This window comes from Phoca vitulina, unplaced genomic scaffold (assembly GCF_004348235.1).
Source record: "Phoca vitulina isolate PV1807 unplaced genomic scaffold, GSC_HSeal_1.0 scaffold2, whole genome shotgun sequence".
Taxonomy (NCBI): domain Eukaryota; kingdom Metazoa; phylum Chordata; class Mammalia; order Carnivora; family Phocidae; genus Phoca; species Phoca vitulina.
The window spans coordinates 86,953,853-86,978,069 of NW_022589705.1; the positions used below are offsets into that span (position 1 = coordinate 86,953,853).

The 24,217-nt window shown below is 43.4% G+C and overlaps 1 protein-coding gene across 1 annotated transcript in view; it reads right to left on the minus strand.

Annotated features, from left to right (window-relative positions):
* The window catches only part of MICOS10 (mitochondrial contact site and cristae organizing system subunit 10), a 32,027-nt gene extending 8,166 nt beyond the window's left edge, over positions 1-23,861 (minus strand). Inside the window, exon 1 of the mRNA XM_032392351.1 lies at positions 23,715-23,861. Coding sequence (XP_032248242.1) covers positions 23,715-23,778 — 64 coding nt within the window. The 5' untranslated portion in view covers positions 23,779-23,861. The remainder of the gene's footprint in view (positions 1-23,714) is intronic.
* Between the last annotated feature and the right edge of the window lie 356 nt (positions 23,862-24,217).

The window sequence follows — 24,217 nt, forward strand, 5'->3', positions numbered from 1 at the left end:
GCTCAAGTTCTCACATGCTGGATTTCTTTTAAAAGGCAACATGGTGCTTCAAAGAAGTCCCACCTGATCCAGGGACACCCACTCTGCAGCTGTTTCCACTAAAGATTGGCACCTCTAGGCCACGTTTAAACTTCATAACAATAAAACATGAAAGGTTTGTCTTACAATAAAAACAAACCAACATGGAAAAGAGAAGAGTTTTTTCTGCCTTTGGCCACTTTTTTCTGTTGTTGCATGACAAGCTCTCTTAGAGGAAAAAAGCCAAAGGAAAAAGTACAAAGCATTTTTCACCTTCCCTGGAAGCAAATATTTAACTATGAATAAAGTTTATATAACTTCGCCTTCCCCCCACTCAAGTCTGTTCTTTTGCTCCGTGCTGTCTGGAATGACAAATCACCCTCCAAAGGAAAGAAATGCCTGATTATAATAGGTACAGATCTTCCTCGTGGCAAAGTCCAGTTATGAGGGGAAGGAGGGGGGCAAGGCAAACACATACACACACACACACACACACACACACACACCCCGCCCCCCCCGCCCCAAGGAGCCTTATGGAATTGACATTAGGCAAGGAGCCCATGCTCCAAACCCATTTCTTTTGGAGAGGAAAAAGAATTGGCACAAATTCTTTCAAAAAGAAATTACTCCAAATCAATCTAACCCTGCACTTCAGTGCATGTTTAGTGCCCAAATGGACATCATAAAGCTTGCTAGTAGAGAAACACAAATTTTTAGGAAGGACCAATTCCTTAGCAGTTCATCTGATACTATTTTAATAACAAAACAAGAAAGAACTCACTCCCACTAACAACATGTAAAATACATATAAAATATTGCTGTATCTTATGCCCAAGCGGATTTTTAACAGATTTAAAAGAATAACAACCCACAGCAGTACACCCATGTATGCCTGAAGCCACGTTCTGTGTAAGAAGGGGAGGACATAAATATATGTTGACAGCCATTACTGTGACATGTGGACAACTTCTGGTTCCAACTTTATTTAGAAAAATCTTTGCTCTCACCATGCCACCTAGCATAAAGCTTCACTTCACTGCAAATCACTAAGAAGCAAGCATAATCAGCAAGAAGTAACAAGCAGGCTACACAATCGGATTGCAGTCTTGGGGTAGAAGTGTACTTTGGATGTGAGCCCCTAAAGAACAAGTTGGAGCAACCCATGCTCCCGCAGAACCGACGTGGTAAAAAGTTGCACTTGCCAACAGACTTTAGGCCAGGAGGAGGGACTCATTGTTTGGAGGGGCACAGGAAAAAAAAAAAATCCTCATTAAGTCACTTAGAAAACATGTCTAGGAAAGATCCGGGGGGGTGGGGAGACCATGGGCCCATTTTATTTATCAATAACTTATTATACAATAATTAAGCTCTCCTTCCAGTTTACATTTAACATTTTATTTTTATTTATATTTGATTTCTCATTTTTATTGTTTTTAATTTTAATTCCAGTATAGTTGACAGTGTTATATTAGTTTCAGGTGCACAATATAGTGATTCGACAATTTTCTACATTACTCAGTGCTCATCATGAGAAGCAGACTTACATTTCACATGTTAAACGAAGCTCCTAAATTCATAAGCCTAATGTATAGTTATCAATGCTAAAATCTGACCTGTATCTAAAAATTAAGTAAACCTGTAAAGCAACTCCATTTTAATTTCTATAACTTATATCAAAATGTAGGAGCAAAAACTTAAGTATCATTGCAACTGGCAGTTTAGTGAATATGAGAAGCTTCAGTAATTCCAAGCAAGTTTTTCAGATCCCTAGAAGCCACGTGCCAAGCAACTTTATTCGTAAATGTCTGAAAGAAAACACAAAGGTTCCAAAGCAAGGAGGGCTTTGGTCTCCTGCTGAGTGGCACGGCAAGAGGACTGGTGCCATCACAAGATGGGCCTACGTCAACCACTGTTCAGCAGCTAGCTCCCTAACCTCACGTCCTATACTAACGTCACCTGGCCCCAACCTACTGGGCTACAGAGTAAAAACAATCTCACAGGGTTGCTGTTTCCGTTAAATATAAGGTATCTGGCAGTATCCAGGACAGAACTCAACAAGTGGTAGTAAGTTCTGTTACTTCTCTAATAAAACTCAAAACAGATCAAAAGTGTCATGTAATAGTTAATCCTCTATTAAATACAACCCACTGGCTTGCCTAGGATCACACTGTGGGTGAGCCTCGGCTGAAAGTCACAACCTTCCCCCACCCCAACTCTGCGTGGGTATCAGCAATTTTTTATAGGAACACCTCAGGTTTTGACAGACATTTTTTTTAAAAAAAAATAGGGGATTCCTTCAGACTCATGGCTAACTAGAACATTTTGCTTAAAATATGATAAAAATTTTCCTAGAGCTATCTGGTGTTTCATAAAGCTCCAGTTATGCTTTGAACATGGATTAGTATCAAACTGATCTATTTATGATGGGCACGCTTTCCTGTTCAATCATGTTTCGATCAATGTTATTACAATCATCAAATGCATTTGTTATGACAGAACAAACAAGAATGTGCTTTTATAGAGAAGTACCCTTGGGACTGAGTTTAGTGAGAATTACATTTCCAAGAAACATTCCTGATTTATGAAAGATGCTCAGGGCCCAATTTATGAGGGGAAAAAAAAAAGTTTTAAGTCAGCTCCAAACTGTGTTACTTAATTCTCTGAGGCAAAGACACACCGTCCCAGGCGTCCACGTGTAAATGCCAGGTCGTGTGAATTAACCAAGAAAGTGGGCCGGACCAAAGACCCAGAGATGGTAAATTCAGTCTGTGTTAACCAGCCTCTCAAAAGTCAACATCGCTGCAGGGTAGATAGGAAGCAGACTAAGAAGGTGGCTTTTGTACAAGACCTCCACCTTCTGTAGCTATCCAGACTAGACGGAGGCTGGAACATCGGCAGGAATTTCTCGGGTGGACATCAATTCCCGGGATCCTGATCAGAACAAGCAAGCCAGTCAGCAGAAAGCAGTAAAGATAGGGAAGGTAAATGTGGAAGTCATTACTGGGGTGCTCTGCTTCAAGTAAAGCCAAACTCACTAAAAGGGTCCTTTTAAATGAGTGCGTGTGGCACACGATCCAACTTCAGAATTCTGACAGCCATACAACTTTCCAAGAATGCACAAAGGAAGAAACAGGTTTGGTACACATTTTACTAACATATAATTAGCTAATAAATTCACATGTGGGCATAGCATGCAGGAAAATGAGAAAATGCTCTGAAGACTAATTTAAAGGAGACTGAAAAAAATGCAGAATTACTAAGTTTCAATAAACACAGTAAAAAACGCAATGCATTACACTTATTTGGGGGGATGGTGCTTTGGAGGTACTAACACAGAGTGTCAGGCACTTATATTGTTTCTATGTATTATTTCATTTGATCCACAGAACCACCTTGTAAGATGTACTATGATCCTGTCTCCCAGAAGAGGAAACAGTTTACTGGAACTGACTTACCCAAGTACACACAACTAAAAAAGTAGAATTCAAAGCCAGGCTGTCTGACTCCACAAAGTCATGGCTCTTTCCTATACACAGGGGTAAACTTCATGGAAGGTTGAGCAGAACAGCAGGGCAGCTGGTCTAATGTTACATGTAACAGCCAAGTGTTTTCTGCATTGTGACAGGTAGTTTCTGACTATGTTACTCTTCAGTCCCTCAAGAAAACAACAGAAACCACAGATGTTTGACTTTTCAGGAGTGGTAACAAAAACCTGCAATTACTCAGAATCAGTGAGAAAGAGAGTCCACAACTCAAGCGGGGAAGTACTGCCCTCTGTGCACTGGCTGGAGATCAGATGAATCCAAATTCATCCAAACTGCTCAAAAGGGTATCTTCCAGTGAGTCCCTTCCCTCCCAAAACCCCCATCCCTCTAGCCCATCCCCATCAATACAGCAACTGGATTCTTACCTTTGGGAAAGGAAATATAAGAATCGAGGATTCAGGATACCCAACATGGACCATTACAGAGATTATGTTGTCATCTACTCCTGATTCAAATGAAAAATTCAATGGAGAAACAAAAACCAATAATTTATTTTCCTTACACATCTACTTGAGCTACATTTATGAGCATGTATTAAGTAGAAGGCACAGGTGTTTCTTTTTTGAAGGTGGGAATTGTTACATGGAGGTCTACTTCAGTGATAAGGTTGTGTGGACTTGGGGGTAAGACAGGTTAAACACGAAGGAGAATACAGGTTAGGTTACTTATTAGTTGTGTGTCTCAGTCCTTGGGCAAATGATAGAACTTCTCCCAGCATCCGTTTCCTCATACAGAAAACTAACAGTACCTGTCCCCGACTGGGGGATGGTGAGGATGACACAGCAGAGTATGTGTAAAAAGCCTGGAACAACGGCTCACCACACACAGTAACTGTCATTCCCTTCCTTCCCAACCAGCCAAACCATCCTGGCGGGTTAGAGAAGGGAGCGGGGAGAAGGTGGTAAGATTGTTCAAGAACAAATCAAAAGTTCAAATATTTACTGAGTGCTGAAGGACACGGGTCAGAAATAAGTAAGACAGAGTCTCTTCCCTGGGGAGCTTGTGATCAGGGAAGGAGAGTGAGTCCGGTATCCAGAAAACTGGGAGGGACCATGTTCTGCTGGTCCAGAGGAAGAGGGTGGGAGGAACACACTTAGCTGGGAAGATTTTTTAAAATACTCAAGAAAGAGGTGTCATTTGAGTTGTCTTAAGGAGTAGACATTTAACAGCCGAGTTCGTACAGAGGGGCACACGCTCCACCCAAGGCTGCGCAGGGAAACTGGGGCGGCGGGGGGCGGGGGCAGCTTGCCTGAAGCCTGAGGCCTGTCCTGGAGAGCAGCAGGTAAGGCTAGAAAAGGATCAGGGCCATTCTGAGGGCCCCAAAACATCACGGCACTTAATCTAGTGGGCAAGAGGCTGGCTAAAGAGTTTTTTAAAATATGTGACATGACTGAAGCTGTGCTTTAGTAAAGACTCATCTAACTAAGGTGTGTAGGATCACTTGGAAAGGAAGAGACATTTTGCTGGCAGAATTTACAGGCTTAACAACTGATTAAGTGTGTGTATGTGGGTCTGGGGTTTGGGGGCTGCGGTGGGGCAGGCTGTCCAAGAAAATGCCGAGAACTGCTATCTGGATAACTAGAAAAACAGGGGTACCATTTATAACATTCATCAAATAACCTTTTAAATACCAAATGCCCTTTATCTAAAATATAACTGGGTTTATAAAACTGCAACATCTAGGGGCGCCTGGGTGGCTCCATCAGTTGAGCGTCAAACTCTGATTTCGGCTCAGGTCATGATCTCGGGGTCGTGGGATTGAGCCCAATGTTGGGCTCTGTGCTCAGTATGGACTCTGCTTGTCCCTCTCCCTCTGCTCCCCACCCCACTCAAGCTCTCTGTCTAAAACAAATAAATAAAATCCTTAAAAAAAAAAAAAAAGAAAGGAACATCTACAATGTTTTCGGGAACACTATATAACATTAAAAGCATTCACTAAGCACTTAAGCTTCAGGAGCCCATTATCTCATTTAATCCTCATGATAGGGGCACCTGCGTGGCTCAGTTCGTTAAGCATCTGCCTTTGGCTCGGATCGTGATTCTAGGGTCCTGGGATCGAGCCCCATGTCAGGCTCCCTGCTCAGCGGGGAGCCTGCTTCTCCCTCTCCCTCTGCCCCTCCCCATGTTCACTCTCTCTCGTGCTCTCTCTCTCAAATAAATAAATAAAATCTTTTAAAAAAAATCCTCATGATAAACTTCTTTTATTAGCCCCATCTTACAGGCCAAGAAACGGAGACACAGAAAGGGTAAGTAACTTGCCCCAGGTCACACATCTGGGATCTGAACCCAGGCAGCCTGACTCCAGAGGCCTGGTCCTTGACTGCCCCCTCACAGATACACAAAGCTATTATCATAATTTTGACTCCCTAAAGTAAATGAAATAGCTTTCCAATTTCGTCCTGGCCAACACTATGTGTGAGCATTTCCTTAATCATACAAACTGAGCACCTACTGTGTGCTGGCTGCCACACCAGGCCCTGTGATCGGTAAGCTCACGGTCCAGTGCTGGAGCCAACTGTAATTAGAAACTCGAGGTGCAGGGTACAACGACAGAAGCAGGTACAACGCACAAAAAGCACTGAGGAGGACACCCAAGCCATTCTGGGGGGCAGAGAAGGGGTAAGGGAGCTCCTTGTTGCCAAATCATCCGGTGTGAGGTCGACGGAGCAAGTCTTTCATGCCACACTAAGGCCCCTCGGCCTCTACTGTAAGCGGGAGGGAAGCAATAAAGAGAATTAAGCGGGGGAAACAACATATCCAATGAGCACTTGACAACAGGCCTGCTCTGCAGCAATGGGGACAGATGTGAAGAGGCCCCCATCAGAGATGGGGGTACCGCGAGGAGAAAGCCATCACAGCAGCCCAAGTGGGAGCCAGGTCCGACCACAGACTCTCCTCTGCCCATCTGACTGGAAAATGGTATCTTACACACTGTGGCCTTTGCCTCCCCTGTCCTCCCTGCTAGACAGAACTGAAAGGGACGGTACTGGAGGTGAACAGCACAGGTGACAGCAGGACTCTGGTCAGGGCGGAGGAACTTCTGAGCAGTGGGAGTGACCACACTCAGTCATGACTCTTAATAAATAAGGGATCCTTAAGACACAGTCATGGACAAAGGTAAACAGAGATGGAAAAGGGGCTCAAATATTTGAAAAATATACCAATGGTTCTGCATTTAAGGTATTATTGGAGCAAATGGGGGATATCCCAAATCAGCATTTGCAAAGGTGTTGGAAGGATTCACCTGAATTTCAGGGCCTTCTGTGAGCAAGCAACTTTTTCTCTGCTACTCAAATCTGGCTCTAATAAGGGGCCCAAGACAGCCAACAGCACCCAGCTGACTTTATATTCCGGTAGTAGTCCACAGTCTTTCTTAAAAGGCATCATTATTCTACAAAGCCCCATACATAAAACTCTCCAAATCACTGGACTTGTATACATAAAGAAACCAAGAATTCAGGGCGCCTGGGTGGCTCAGTTATTAAGCATCTGCCTTCCGCTCAGGTCATGATCCCAGGGTCCTGGGATCGAGCCCCACATCGGGCTCCCTGCTCGGCGGGAAGCCTACTTCTCCCTCTCACACTCCCCCTGCTCATGTTCCCTCTTTAGCTGCCTCCCTCCCTCTCTCTCTCTCTCTCTCTCTCTCTCTCTCTCTCTCTCGTCAAATAAAAAAAAAAAAAAGAAAAGAAACCAAGAATTCAATTTTCATAAACTGAGTAAAGAAAAAAAAGTCTTCTAAAACAGAAGTTATGAGCTGAAATAAAATGAATTTCAAGTTGTAGTGGGAACAAGAAAAAAATAAGTGTGCGTTTTCGATGGTCACAGCCAATCTTTTCTGGGAATTCGTAAGACTGGTAGCACATATTCTAATGTTAAGATGGTGTATGACTAGAGCAGGAATAAATACTCTATTTTTGCTTCTAGTCAGAATGGGATATTTATGAGCTCACGAGTTCAGGGTTTGTCACATATAGGCCTATACCAAAATGGTTAAAAAAAAAAAAAATCTCCAACTAATGGATTTCAATTTAATCATTTGAGATGATGCCAAGAAAGTAGCAGCCTTCTTAGGACTGCTTCCTAGTAAATGGTGAATTATGTTGCTTAAATCATTCGCTTTAGTTAATCATTTAAAATCTATCAGACAGAAATTTCGAGTGGTTTACATGTGCAGGTTCTGACAATCAGAAACATTTGTTCTGACTCATAAACATTTGCCGAAGTAAGTCTAGAAATCTGTCAACAATTATGTCAGAGTGTTACAATAATTATAAATTATCCTAAGCATTCTAATGCAGCTTTAGGTTGGATAAAGAAACTTGACATAAACACACTGGATTTCAATTCCTCCCCACATACACTGTTAACTATTAATCAAATAGTTCTAAATTCTACCTGAAGATCTCCAACTGAAACGACTTTGGAAAGTCTGTATAGTTTTTTATTTTTTTTAATTTATTTTTTTTAATGATTTTATTTATTTATTTGACAGAGAGAGAGACAGCGAGAGAGGGAACACAAGCAGGGGGAGTAGAAGAGGGAGAAGCAGACTTCCCGCAGGGCAGGGAGCCCGATGCAGGGCTTGATCCCAGGACCCTGGGATCATGACCTGAGCCGAAGGCAGACGCTTAACGACTGAGCCACCAAGGCGCCCCTAGAAAGTCTGTATAGTTTTTTAAAAAAAGCACCACGATCTGCCCGCTCTCCCAGCTGTGCCTCACACCATTTTGCTACTTGGCTCCCTGTCATCATTTGTTAATATTGACTCATATTCTCATATCCCATATCCTTCTCATATGCATACATGTGGTGTTTTTTTTTTAAAGGCCCTAAAAATAATGGGCTACGCTTTCCTTAAAATCATTCTAATTATTCTGTTTATTCCTTTTTTTAATTCATTTCTCACCTCGATTTCAGTTGCTGAAAAAGTATGTGCATACAGGTATATGAATATATGAACCGTGTTGTGTGAGTATTAGTCTGAAAGGCTGTGGCAGGGGAGCCATAGAGAGTAAGAAGTTTAGGGAAGTTACATAAGCCTGGGGCAAGGTTTCTCAACCTCGATTACTGACAGGGTGTACAATTCTTTGGTGCTGTTCTGTGCACTGTAGGATGTTTGACAGCATCCCTGTCCCCTACTTACCAGATGTCAGTAGCACTCCCACTCCCCTATCCCCTATATGGCAACCACACAAGTCGCCAGACATTGCCAAATGTCCCCAGGGGTAGGAGGTAGTGGTAAATCCCTCCCAGTGGAGAACCACCCGTCTAGGGGTTTACAATTTATAAAGTGCTTTCACATCCACTTAGATTATTATCTTATCCTGAGCCTCATCAAAACCATGTAGGGACTAGCACCCCAAGTGTACAGATGAAGAGGGGCATCTGGCTGGGTCAGTAGGTAGAACATATGACTCTTGACCTCAGGGTCCTGAGTTTGAGCCCCACATTGGGCGTGGAGCTTACTTTAAAAAAAAAAAAAAAAAAGGCAACCAATTTCCTACAGACTAGGAAATTGAGGCTCAGAGAGAGCCAGTAACTGTCCCAAGCCCATTTGGCTTTTCACTAGCCCACACTGCTTCTCCAGCTAAAGGCCCTCAGCTTCCTTACTCTTAAGTTTATGAATTCATGGGGGTTATTCGACTGGGGTCTTCCAAGGCAACAATGGGCCATCACATCCACCAAAAGCAAACCCATTAACAGGTCACCCAATGAGAAACTCCATGAACAGACACAAATATAATTTCAAAGTTGGCAAAAAGCTTAAAAGATTTTCACTTTAAAGTACTAACCTGTTAAATAACAAAACTAGACCTAATATACTCATTTGAAGATTATTCATAATCCTCAACTACAAGAACCAAATGGACTCCACAAATAACTTAAAAAAAATTTTTTTTTAAAGATTTTATTTGTTTGACAGAGAGAGACACAGCGAGAGAGGGAACACAAGCAGGGGGAGTGGGAGAGGGAGAAGCAGACTTCCCTCGGAGCAGGGAGCCCGATGCGGGGCTTGATCCCAGGACCCTGGGACCATGACCTGAGCCGAAGGCAGACGCTCAACGACTGAGCCACCCAGGCGCCCCTTAAAAAAAATTTTTTTAAGATTTTCTTTTTAAGTAACCTCTACACCCAACATGGGGCTCAAACTTACAACCCCGAGATCAAGAGTCTCATGCTCCACCAACTGAGCAGCCAGGCACCCCTAAATAACGTTGTTTTTTTTTTTTTTTAAACAGAAACTGTTCTTATGTGTTTATTTGCTTACATTATAAAACCAGCAAAGTTAATGATCCTCTCCACCTAGCATCACCATCACTCCCAAGAGATAATCTGGATTAAGTTTATCATTCCATTTATATAAATGGGATCACACATCATGCGTGATGTTTTACAACTTGCTTTTCTCACTTTATAATTATCAAGGACACCATTCTGTAACAGTACATCTTTTTTTCTAAGATTTACTTATTTATTATTTGAGAGAGAGAGAGAGTGTGTGCACGCGAGAGAGAACATGAGCAGGGGGAGGAGCAGAGGGAAAGAGAAAGAGAGAGGGAGAATCCCAAGCAGATTCCCCACTGCGTGCGGAGCCCTACAAGGGACTGATCCCATGACCCTGAGACCATGACCTAAGCCGAAATCAAGAGGCGGACACTTAACCGACTGAGCCACCCAGGCGCCCCGACAGCACATGTCTTTCAAAAGCTTTTTACTGAAATACAACATATAGATAGCTGCACAATTAGGTGTACCACAGGATGTATTTTCAGACTAAAAATACCCAAGATACCAGCACCCAGAGTAAGGCACGGAAGATTACCAACATCCTCAGAAGCCTGTCTTGGGCTCCCTTATTCAAAGCTCTCCATCCGAGGGCAATCATATTCTGACTTCTGTAAGTATAGTTTTGCCTGTTTCTAAACTTCTATAAATGGAATCACACAGTGAGTATGTTAGTCTAACACTGTGAACAGTTGTAGGTCGTTCATTATCACCGCCAAAGAGTACTCCATCACATCAGTGTACCACAATTTACTTATCCATTCTCTGCTGATGGGCATTTGGGTAGTTTCCAGTCGGGGCTATTATGAACAGTGTTCTATGAACATTTCAGTGAGAGTCATCTGGTGAACACATGGATGCATGTCTGCTGGGCAGATACCTAGGCATGAAATCGTTGTGTCACAGGGTATATACCTACGGTTAGCTGTAGTAGAGACTGCCAGTTTTCCAAAGGGGTTCACCGATTAATACTCCCATAGGCAGTCTGAGGCTTCTGGTTGCCTTTATCCTCACCAACACGGGGTATTTTTCATCTTTCTGGTTTTAAATAACTCTTGGAGGTATAATTTCTGTAGAATAAACTGCGGCCACTTGCAGTGTCGACAAGTGTATATACCTTGACACCACCCCTCCAATCGTGAGACAGAACATGGCTGTCAGCTCTAGAATTTTCCTTATGTCCCTCTGCAGGCCACGCTTCCCTCCACCCTTTGCCCCAGGCAACCACTTCTCTACTTTGTCATTACAGATTGGTTTGCATTTTCTAGAATTTTATATACAAATGGCATCATATAAATGGAATACAGTAGGGGCACCTGGCTGACTCTGTCGGTAGAGCACGCGACTCTTAATTTCAGGGTTGCGAGTTCAAGCCCCACACTGGGCGTTGAGCCTACTTTAAAAAAAAAAACACTTTTTTTTTAATGAAATACAGTATACACTCTTATATGTCTAGCTTGTTACTCAACATAATGATTGTGAAATGTATAGATATTGTTGTATGTATTAGTATTTGCTCCTTTTATTAATGAATAGCCCACTTTATGGACAGTCTATATTTTGTTTATCCATTCACCTGTTGATGGACTTCGGGGTTCTTCCCAGTTTGGGGGAATTATGAGCAAAGCTGCTATGAATATTCATATATAAGACTTGATGTGAACAAATGTTTTCGTTTCTCTTGGGGGGTAAATACCTACGAGAATGACTAGATGGTATATTTATAAAAAACTACCGAACAGTTTTACAAGTGGTTGTACTATTCTACAACCCCACCAACAGCTCCCCAGGACTCCAGCTGCTGCACATCCTAGTCAGACTTTAGTGTGGTCAGTCTTTTTAACTATTTAATGGGTGTGGAGGGGTATTCGCATTATGACTGAATTTTGCATTTCCCTAATGACCAATGATACCGAACATCCTTACATGTGCTTCTTTGCCATTAGTATAATTTCTTTTGTGAAGAATCTTATCAAACATTTTACCCATTTTCTTCTTTTTTTTTTTTTTAAGATTTTATTTATCTGAGAGAGAGAACATGAGCAGGGAGAAGGGGTAGAGGGAGAGGGAGAAGCAGACTCCCCTGCTGAGCAGGGAGCCAGACTTGGGCTCCATCCCAGGATATTGGGATCATGACCTGAGCTGAAGGCAAATGCTTAACCCACTGAGCCACCCAGGTGCCCTTACCCATTTTCTCAAATGGGTGGTTTGTCTTATCATTAAATTTAAGAGTTATTTTTTTTGTAAGTATTTATTTATTTATTTGAGAGAGAAAGAGAGAGCATGCATGAGAGAGCACAAGGGGGTTGAGGGGTGGGGGGAAGGGCAGAAGCAGAGGAAGAATGAGGCTCCCCGCTGAGCAGGGAGCCTGACGCAGGGCTTGATCCCAGGATCCTGGGATCACGACCTGAGCGCAAGGCAGATGCTCAACCGACTGAGCCACCCAGGTGCCCCAAGAGTTCCTTATTTATTATGGAACAAGTCCTTTGTCAGATATATGTACTGCAAATATTTTCTCCCATTCTATGGCTTGCCTTTTTGTGCTTTTAATGGTGTCTTTGAAAGAGCAGAAATTTTAGATTTTGATCAAATCCCGTGTATCAATTTTTTTCTTTGTGACTTTTGTTGTGCCCTAAGAAATCTTTTCTGAACTCAAGGTCACAAAGATTTTTCTCCTATGTTTTCTTCTGGAGTTTTACAGTTTTAGCTTTTACATTTAGGTCTGTGATTCTTTTGAGTTAATTTTTATGCACGATAATGAAGCTCACTTTTTTTTCTCTATATGGATACCCAGCTATTCTAGCACAATTTGTTGGAAAGATTTTCCATTCCCCGTTAAACTGCCTTGGCATCTTTGACTGACTATTGACTATTTCTGGACACCGATCTAGATGTGTCTCCCTTCTCCAATACCACTGTCTCATTTACTGTAGCTTTACAGTAAGTCTTGATGTCAGGTAATGTTACTTTTCCAACTTTATTTTTCATTTTAGAAACTGCTCTGGTGACTTGGGATTGTTTACACTTGAATACAGATTTAAAAAGCAGCTTCTCGGGACGCCTGGGTGGCTCAGTTGGTTAAGCGTCTGCCTTCGGCTCAGGTCATGATCTCAGGGTCCTGGGATCGAGCCCCGCATCAGGCTTCCTGCTCGGCGGGAAGCCTGCTCCTCCCTCTCCCACTCCCCCTGCTTGTGTTCCCTCTCTCATTGTCTCTCTCGTCAGATAAATAAAATCTTAAAAAAAAAAAAATAAATAAAAAGCAGCTTCTCAATTTCTATAAATATCTCTGAGCATTATTTTTCTTGCTAGAAAAAGAGAGAGAATATAAACTTCCTCACTAAGTTGCTAGGAAGGTAAAAGGGGATAATATGTTAGTGTACCAAGTACGGTGGTGGCAGATACCAGGCATTCACTTAAAGTTAGCTTCCTCTCTCTTTCCCTCTCTTGGTCTTTAAGTAAACAAGATCCAATCTAGCAATGCCCTCACATTTTACTAGTGGGTCAATGGCCACAGTAAAAATATTACCACACCAAAAAGACTTTTATAAGTAAATATTTGTATTTTCACTTGGATTCAATACTGAAATGCACTTGCCAGAGAAAGCAATTCAGCATATTTGCTAATAAACTGTTTCAGGCCACATTTCAGGAAAGCATGAAACCACAGCCAGAACAAAAATTTAAATATGTTTGCAAGTTCCATATCGTGCCTAATTACATTATTCTATAATACTAACACAAAATTCTCCTCTAGCAAGATCACAATGTTCCATTATTCATATTGCTGCCGCAAATGGAAAGAGTATTTTTGGTCTCAGAAACTGTTTAGAAATACATATAACAAACAAAATATGGCTACTAATTCAACAATTAACGTACTAATTTGAAACCCGAAACCTATAAACAGCCAAAAACCTTTGAAGTATTTTAGTTTAGCCTAAGTGATATCACTCTATGAAATGGAGACAGATCAGTTTGCAAACTCAGGCTACCAAAAGGCATTTTTGGTGAGCCACCAATACTTTGTGGTAACCCACATTTATCAGATGAACTGAAATTTAAAGACAAACAATAATTTGCTTTCTTTTTCCATGACCTGATTCAATGGCCTCTTTTCGTATAGTATTTTTTTTTTGACACAAAAATGGCCTTCACAATTAATTTAACTACCCTTAATTGATTATTGGATGAATACACAAAATCTGCTGGTTAATTCTAAGGCAGGTCACCTGCTAAGTCATTTACTGTCCTACTTTCTTAACAAGGAAGAAACAAGGCCAAACCCTTTCTTTTCATGAAAATGAACGCATGGCAAAGCAATTTCATCTCGGTTGAATGAGCTGCATATATCCAGTGACCTATCCCAAGACGTACCAGAAATTAATAAACTGCAAAACGTTCCTTGGGCTCCCCTCCTGCCTCTCCTATTTGTCAAGGGCAACACCATTCTCCATTCATATAGATGTGGCATCATCCCCACTCCTCCCGCTCGTGAGCATTTCAAGTTCCGTAAGTAGGACCACTGCACAGCGCCATGACATATCTCTCCATTCCACTCCTCTGTCCCCATCTTAGTTTTGGTTTCCTCTAATCAGATCACCTCATCTTCAGCATGAATTTGCAGTAACATACTATCAATCTCCCTGCCTCCATCTTGGTCCTTTCTAATTCATTCTCCTCGTGCTAATTCAGTGATCTTTCTGAAGTCAGAAATCCGACCATGTCACTCTTCACCTTCACATCCCGTGGTTTTTCTCAATGCTACCCAAAGAGTTGCCACACAACCCAGCAATTCCACCCCTAGATACATACATATCCAAGAGAAATGAAAACAGGCCTCCACATAAAAACTTGTATATTTGATCACAGCAGCATTATTCGTAATAGCCAAAAAGTACAAACAACTGGGTGCCTGGGTGACTCAGTTGGTTACGCATCTGCCTTCAGCTCAGGTCATGATCCTAGGGTCCTGGGATCTGCCCTCCCCCCGCCCCCCGCTCATGCTCTCTCTCACAAAAATAAATAAAAATTTTTTTTTTTTTTTAAAGATTTTCTTTATTTATTTGACAGAGAGAGACACAGCGAGAGAGCGAACACAAGCAGGGGAAGGGGCAGAGGGAGAAGCAGGCTTCCCGCAGAGCAGGGAGCCCGATGCGGGGCTCGATCCCAGAACCCTGGGATCATGACCTGAGCCGAAGGCAGACGCTTAACCACTGAGCCACCCAGGCGCCCCAAAATAAATAAAATCTTAAAAAAAAAAAAAAACTACAAACAACCTAAATGTCCATCAACTAGTAAATGGATAAACAAAATGTGGTATATCCATATCATAGTATTCTATGGTAACAGAATAAATGGTATTAATACTAAGAGTATTAATATAAATCATTAATATAAATAGCATTAAAAACTAATAAATAGTATTCTATTTGTTAATACATGTCAATACTACCCAAAACAATCTACAAATTCAGTGCAATCCTTACCAAAATCCCACGATAGGGGCGCCTGGGTGGCTCAGTTGGTTAAGTGTCCGACTCTTGGTTTCAGCTCAGGTCATGATCTCAGCATCATAGGATCAAATCCAGCATTGGGCTCCCTAGGTCTACTTGGAATTCTCTCTCTCCCTCTCCCTCTGCCTCTCCCCTTGCTCTCTCTCTCTCTCTCAAATAAATAAATGAAACATGTATCTGACAAGGGGTTAATATCCAGAATATAGAGAGAACTCCTAAAACACAACAATAAACCAAGTCAAAAATGGACAAAGGACTTGAACAGACATTTCTCCAAAGAAGATATACAAATCGCCAGTGAGCACATGAAAAGATGTTCAACATCACTAATCATTAGGGAAATGCAAATCGAAACTACAATGAGATACTAGCTTATACCCATTAGGATGGCTACTATCAAAAAAAGGCATGAAGGAAGTAACGACTGTTGGTGACAACTCTGGTGCGCTCCAGGTGGGAATGTAAAATGGCGGCGGCGGAAAACAGTGTGGCAGGGCCTCAAAACGTTAAAAGTAGATTTACAGTATGATCCAACAGTGCCACTTCTGGGTATGTATCCAAAAGAACTGGAGGCAAGGTCTCCAAAAGACCGGTGTCTACCCATGTTCATAGCAGCATTATTCACAATAGTGTCCATCCACCCACAGGTGAATGAATAAGCAAAATGTGTTACAAACACACATACACACACAATGGAATCTTATTCAGATTTAAAAAGGAGGAAATTCTGATATATGCTACACACTTATGAACCTTGAGGGCACTACCCAAAGTGAAATAAGTCAGTTTCAAAAAGACAAGGACTGTAGGATTCTACTTCCAGGAGGTACTTAGAGAAGTCAAAATCAGAGAGACAGAAAGTAGATCAGAGGTTGCCAGTGGCTGGGGGAGGGGAGGGGGGCCAGGAATGGGAAGTTAGTGTTACATGGGTACAGAGTTTCAGTTGTACAAGTTCAGATGGTAAATTCTGTTATGTGTATTTTATCACAAAAAAAATTGGGGAAAAAAGGGGGAAATACCCCATAAGGCTATAAGGCTTAAATGTGATAATGTATATAAAATGGAAAATGGAAAATGCCAGGAGCACACACTAAGTGCTCGATAAATGGCAGCCACTAGCAGCATTCCCTGCAGAAGCCAAAGCCTCTCTGTCCTCTGGGACACCACCTGGACAGTTTCCAAGGCCTAGAATGCAGTCCTCTACCTGGTCCACCTACTAAATGCCTACATATTCTCCAAGGTGGAACTCCAATGTCACCACCTTCTTTGCACATTCCTCCAGAAGGTAAGCCCCTCCAGGGTAAGGCTGGTGCCGATTATCTGTACACTGCACCCCCCAGACTTTCCACAATGCCTGGCATTAAATTTGGGGGGGGGAGCATACATTAATGATTACTATTACATATATAAACTGGAATACTGATCATCCGGCTTCCATACTACCCACAGCAGCAAGATAAAAGCAAATGTGGTAATTATTTTAACTTATGACTGCTATCTTTCATTCACATGCCTGCAGCTAATATTTATCAAGTATAGGTAATATCCTAATTGCTCTATAGAGAATATCTCATTTTATCCTTACTTGTAACAACCCCCTGAGGAATACACTACCATTCTATAAATGAGGAAACTGAGGCACAGAGAGGTGCTTCTTTCTTTCTTCCTTTTTCTTTCATTCATTCATTCATTCATTCATTCAAGTAAACTCTACGCCCCATGTGGGGCTCAAACTCAGGACCCCGAGATGAAGAGTCGCACACTCTACCAACTGAGCCAGGGAAAAGAAAAGGAAAGGACCGTGAATGTCCCAGAGTCCACTGAATGCATCACACTCTAGGGCTGCTTCCCAATGCTCACACCTTGCACTTTTCCTTGTTACCAAGAAAATGAAAAACCCTGCTGTGCTGAATATACCTGGCTTGCAAAGACAGCCGTTTTCAGGAAAGCACCACAGCCTTGGGCAAACCCTGCCCCAACCATGACATCTCCTTCCCCTCTTTTGGATCTCCTGGCCAATTCACAAGTTAGTAAGACCAGATATTCTGGACTCTGGCCTCCCAGTGGGAGCGAAATGCAGGGGAAAGGGACACAGTCTATTGTACAAATTTGCAAGTCACTTAGGGATCCCAGGACCTCTGTATGAATCCAGGAAGTACTGGGATCAGATTTTCCTCCAAGCCTCCTCGGGCAAATCTGCAACCCTGAGGCCCTGGCCAATGTCATACAGACATTGACTTGGTCATGAGGTCACAGCCGGCCAGCATGGACATCCAGCGTTCAAGAGGGAGTTATAACAAGGCTCTGAGGACAATGGCAGTGCTTCCATGACCCACACTTGCAGGGCTTAGAAATTCTCAAATCAGAGGGAAGCACCTCCCGAAGTCTCATAGTGGGTTTTTCTCATCTCCTGGAATCTTATTTTCCAGGGAAACAGAAAACAGATATAACCGCCCATCCAGTCCAGAGTGAAAAGCACAAGCTGAGGGCACCAGCTCTGTCCCAGAGCTTTTAAGCCCTCTATTTTGGCAAGATACCTTGCCTTCTATTCTCATTAACAAGAGGGTATAATTTATTCCTGTGGGTACACACAAGACAAATTACTCCGTATGTACAAGGAAAATGAACGGCACAGTCCGTGAACTGAGTGCAGAAAGAAAACCAGAGCATTCAATAAATCTGATAAAACTTAAAAATATATCCATAAAATTAGCAAAAAACCATTAATGACGCATTCACATAAAAACTAACGGAACATGCCATTCATAAAATGTAATATTCTTCACTCCTTTTTAATTTCCTGCAATAAGGCTTTGGCACTACCACTTAAACCAACATCACTCTCTACTTGTTTAAATACAAAAGTGCTCTCTGGTTCATGTTTCTTAGCTGACTACTCCCAAACATTTCTAATACTACTTTATGATGAAGATCTACTGACAATAATTTACATCCCCAGATGAAATAAAAAGTTGGTAAAAGCCCCAAGATTACAGGGACACATGATCAAACATGTGAACTGGCAGAAATTCACATGAAATCTACCTGACTTGACTTTTTAATTTAAATGCTAGTTCATTCAGTTAATAAATATACGTTGAAGAGCAAATACGGGCAGAGAATGTAGTCTGCAAAATTCTCAGCAATACATGTCATTCATTTAACAGCAATTATGGTATGCCCCCTCTATGCCAGGGGTTAGGGGATCAACAGTGAACAAAAAAAGTCTCTGGGTCTCATGAGTTCACATTCTAGCGAGGATGGACAATCAAGAAAAGAAACTGCAGGGCACCTGGGTGGCTCAGATGGTTAAGCATCTGCCTTCGGCTCAGGTCATGATCCTGGGGTCCTGGGATCGAGTCCCGCATCGGGCTCCCTGCTCAGCAGGGAGCCTGTTTCTCCCTCTGCCTCTGCCTCTCTCTCTCAGACTCTTATGAATGAATAAATAAATAAATAATCTAAAAAAAAAAGAAAGAAATCACAAATTTCAGAGGGTGCCATGTGCTATTAAAAATTAGTGATGTGGGGCGCCTGGGTGGCTCAGTCGTTAAGCGTCTGCCTTCGGCTCAGGTCATGATCCCAGGGTCCTGGGATCGAGCCCCGCATCGGGCTCCCTGCTCCACGGGAAGCCTGCTTCTCCCTCTTCCACTCCCCCTGCTTGTGTTCCCTCTCTCGCTTATCTCTGTCAAATAAATAAAATCTTTAAAAAAAAAAAATTAGTGATGTGATGGAGAATAAACAGAACACCTAGGAACTTATTCAATACTAACAAGTTTATTTTAAAAAAAGATACATTAAGCTCAAACTTTATGGAGAAACTAGGCAATGCATATGAGTAGCAGGAATAAGAACACAGGCCAAAGAGAAGGGTAAAAGTGTGAGGGGGGAAAGGAAAGGAAAGGCACAGGAGCTGAAAGAGAGAAACAGATGTGTAAGAACAATGGCCTATTGTGTCTATTACAGGGAGGCATGTGTTTTGTTTTGTTTTGTTTGATTCATGGGCTCGATATATTAGGTCAAACCGTATTAGAAACCACCTATCCTACCATGCTCCTATTACACACAAAATAAAAAGATATTTTAAAACCAAAATTAATGAGGGAAATACAAATGCTTTTCTTATGACAGTGAAGGGCAGGGAAAAGGTACTTATGAATAAATGTAGTTCTTTCTACAGGATAAAACCACAGAATTTTCTGTTGAGACATTGCTCAAGCTTCAGAGCAAGCAATCAAGAGATCCGTGAACAGCAGTTTTTTTAAAGAACTACTGTCTGAGTACAAGCTTATATGCTCTTTAACTCGGCTGTACTACATCTAGGTTAAACATGAGCAATGAAAATAGTCATTTTTCAGCAAACCATTGTGAAAAGAACAAAAATCCTTCAGGTTTGGGGCGCCTGGGTGGCTCAGTTGGTTAAGCGTCTGCCTTCGGCTCAGGTCATGATCCCAGGGTCCTGGGATCGAGCCCCGCATCGTGCTCCCTGCTCTGCGGGAAGCCTGCTTCTCCCTCTCCCACTCCCCCTGCTAGTGTTCCCTCTCTCGCTGTCTCTCTCTGTCAAATAAATAAATAAAATCTTTAAAAAAAAAAAAAAAAAAACCCTTCAGGTTTAAGGCAGCCAACCACAGAGAAGCGCTCACAAAGGGAGCTGTCCATCCACCTTGGCTTCCCTTCAGTCTCTGTCAAGCCAGAGCATGAAATTACCAATACATAGCTGAAAGCCTGCGTTGGCCCCTCTTCCCTGCCTACATCTCCTACAAAACCTCTATCTATCTTCTGGCGGGCGGCCACTCTGAGTCTCCACCTCCATTCTCAAAGACCAGGCAGCAAGCAGCCCAGGAGGTTTGAAGAGTCCCATAACCTCACTGCCAATACGCTCACTACAGAGTGTGCTCACCTTCACCGTCTCAAAGACCTCTAAGACTACAGGCTCCCCGAGTAACACTTCTGTGCTTCAATGCTCTTATGGCCTTCTCTAAGTCCACTACTAAAGGGACAACGCCCTCCAAATGTGAACTCAGCTTGTCCCACAAAATTAAAACTCCCTATTCAACTTCATTATCACTCCCAAACAATTCAATCATGTAAGCAGAAGAGCAACCAAAATCATGATCACTGTTCTCATTGGTCTTCCTCCTGCCATCCCCCATGATCAGTTTCTAGTCTTTCCTTACTTCGTGTAAATGAGGTGCACATACCCCCCCCTCCAGTTTTATGTCCAAGTTCCCTTCACTGAATCACCCTTAACCACATTCTAACCTTGGAGTCATCTTTGTAAGAAACGGAATGATGCAAAGTTAACCAGTTGGAGAGAAAGATGAAGAAAATAGCATTTATTGAGTTCCTACTATGAACTTGGTACTGTTCTAGCCTAGGAGGTGGGAATTACTATCTCCATTTTATAAATGGGGCACAAAGTTGGATGTTTCTCAAATACACCCATTCCTCTCTGGTCTAACAGAGCAGGCTTTCATCACTTCACATTCACAGCACCACTGGCCTTCTCGACTCCTGACCTGTTCTGTGTAAAACACTGCCAGAACAATCATACCAAAATTCCATTTATATCACATCAATTCCCTGTTGAGGGAAGTGAAATGCCTTCTGCTTCTCTATCTGCCCACGGACTGGCCCACAATTCAATAAATATCTGTTGCTTAAAACCATGCCATGAGGGGCGTCTGGGTGGCTCAGTCATTAGGCGTCTGCCTTCGGCTCGGGTCATGATCTCGGGGTCCTGGGATCGAGCCCCACATCGGGCTCCCTGCTCGGCGGGAAGCCTGCTTCTCCCTCTCCCACTCTCCCTGCTTGTGTTCCCTCTCTCGCTGTGTCTCTGTCAAATAAATAAAATATTAAAAAAAAAAAAAAACCATCCCATGACTCCCCACCAGCTTAGACCTAATGAGCCCGAGAAGCAGAAAGTGATCGGTGTTTAGGACAGCCATGTTGAATACGCACCATGAATCTGAAAAAGCCAAAGGCAACTCCAGAGCCATTAAGATAAAGTGGAATTTCTCTAAGACATTTTACAATTCTGACCCCACCCAAACCAGCCTTCTTCAGGGAGTAAGGGCACTGGATTTAGAATGCCTGGGTTCTAACCCCTGCTCCTCCATGTCTAGCTTCTTAACCTCTCCATGCTTCAATCTCCTGCCCTACAAAAGTTCAACTGGGCCTCTGTTCCAGTTTTCCCACCCTCCCTGACTATCCAAGTCCAAGTCATTCCCCAAAGGTCAGATGAAGGCCCATTTTCCTTGCAAACTCTCACTGGATGACCTCAGCCCATCACCACACTGACTGGATTTATAACAGCTCTACAAGAGAAGGAGCCTCAATCACTCACTTCCACTTTTATCTGTAATCATGTATCGCTGTCCCTCATTTAATTATTTCCCCTGTGTATACCCCTCCCCTACCAATGTCCCACTCATAAATGACAGCCACGCTACTCCCTCAGGTGATCCTCAGTGGCACAGTATTAATATCAACAATTATTATGACCACCATTTGCTGACTATGTAAGTGCCAAGCACTGTGCTCAGTTTCCTATGTATTTTACTATCCTTCAATCTTCCTAATCCTTTTAGGTAAATCTGTTTTTTTATCCCCATTTCACATTGAAGGAAGAGAGCCTACCCAAAGCTACAAAGCTAGTGAGGACGGGGGTGAAGAGCAAGAGTGATGGCTTCAAACTCAGCCGTCTGCCTCCCACTCTTAACTACTGCCATCGTGTTGCTTAGTACTTACTAATATCGACATGTTAAATCTTCTCTCCTAAATGTGAGCTGTTTACAGTAAGAAAAACTGTATTCCTTGGCTCACTTACAGAATAACCCATTCTTAATAAGTTGATTCATACCCAAGTCTTTACTTAAACTAACTCGTAATCCTAACAACTCTGTGAGATAATAATTACTATTGTCAATTTACAAATGAGGAAACGGAGGGAGGGGTTCAACAACTTGCCCCAAATCACACAGCTGGTAAGTGAATTCAAGGGTGAAGGGACAGCTGTGATCAAGTAAGTACTCCTCTTATTAACTCCTTCTCAACAATTTTTATTAAGCACAAGAAAACTGAGAAAGGGCTTGGGGACAGCAGTGACACCAGAACGTATCTATGCTCTCACGGTGCTTACAATCTTCATTCTTTTCCAACACTGTCATTCAATGGGCACAATCCTAAATCCTCTTAAATACTCAAGTTTTCTATACAAAAATATCAAATTTGATAAGAATTAGTATCAAAGGGGCGCCTGGGTGGCTCAGTTGGCTAAGCAGCTGCCTGGCTCAGGTCGTGGTCCCGGGGTCCTGGGATCGAGCCCCGCATCGGGCTCCCTGCTCGGTGGGAAGCCTGCTTCTCCCTCTCCCTCTGTCTGCTGCTCTGCCTACTTATGCTCTCTATCTCTGTTAAATAAATTAAAAAAAAAAAATCTTTAAAAAAAAAAAGAATTAGTATCAAAGAAAAAGCATGGGACTCGAAGCCAGAAAACCTGAGTTATATTTCCAACTTTGCCATTTATGAGCAACTTCGTCACTTATTCGACCCTGGACAAATCCGTTCACCTGACTCTCAATTTCACGACCTGTAATGTATTGAGTTGCACACCTAGCACAGTGGCTGGCACTTAGTATACGCTCAATAAATGAGCTTCCATCTTTCCCCTCCCTTCCGTGCAGTGACTTCATAATCTGTGTCGTCATTGAGCACGTGTTAAAAGGCTCCGCGGAGTTACACCAAGGACCAGAAAGTCTCCAGTCTCTTACTTCCCAGGGCAATTCTCATTCCAGATCACTATGTCTCCAATTTCAGGCCGCAGACTACTCTGATGCCAATAAATCGGGTTACGACTTGGGAATGACAGCGACGCTCGTTAGAGCCTGGCAGTGTCTATAAAACGCTCCCCATGACCTTTTTTAGAAGGCACTCGTTTCAGCTGGCGAGCACTGTGACCCCTGACCGGGCTCCACGCCCCGTGCGGGCAGTGTGGCACCGGGGAAGAGAATGACCAGCCTCTGGCACGAGGTTGTGCCCTGCAGACCGCTTTCTACTCGAGGAGCTCTGCACCTCTCCTGCCACCTGCCAGCCCAACCCCCCCCCCGCCCCCAGAACTACGACTCCTCCCCTCCCACCTCGCGCAGGGGCCCAGGCTCCGCCGTCCCCGTGCCCCCCCCCCGCCGCCGCCCAAGTGACCTCCCGCCCGGTTCGGGCAGCTCGCCCTGGCCCGAGGGGCTGGATCAGGGCGGTCGGCCTGACCTCCCCCGGAGCTTCCCTTCCGCCCGCCTGGTCAGCGGGGTCTGGAGCCGGCCGCTCGGCTCCCGCCGGGGCCTGCCAGGAGCGAGAGGCCCCTTACCTATCTTCACGACCGCATCCGCCATGCACCGGTCCCACTTCCTGCCGAGCTCTGAATCCGACATGTTCCCCACCCGCAGCTCCCGCTTTTCTTAAGGTCGGGCCCCCCTCTCCGACTCCAGGCAAGTCTCGCGAGAGCCGGCCGCGGGTTCCAGGCCCGGAAGGCCGGCCCCGGCCTGCCAGATATCGCGAGATGATCTGAATGCTTCCGCCCTTTCCGTTTTTGTTTTTTTTTGTTTTTTTTTTTCCAGTTGGTCGTCAGGGTGACAGGTTGCCTGGAGGCCCGAGGTGACCCTGACCTTGGAGCCGCGCCTACCTGAGTGCTGCGAGGCTGACAGGCTTCCCGGGCGGCACCCAGAACTCTGTCGGGAAGGCCCTGCCTCCGCACCGGCTCCCGACGTTGGCCCTGGAAATTCCCAGGGCAAGTGAGGGCACAGCTCTTGATTTATTCATTCATATACTCACTTCACTGTTTCTACTCCCTCATTCACTCCCGCCTGCACC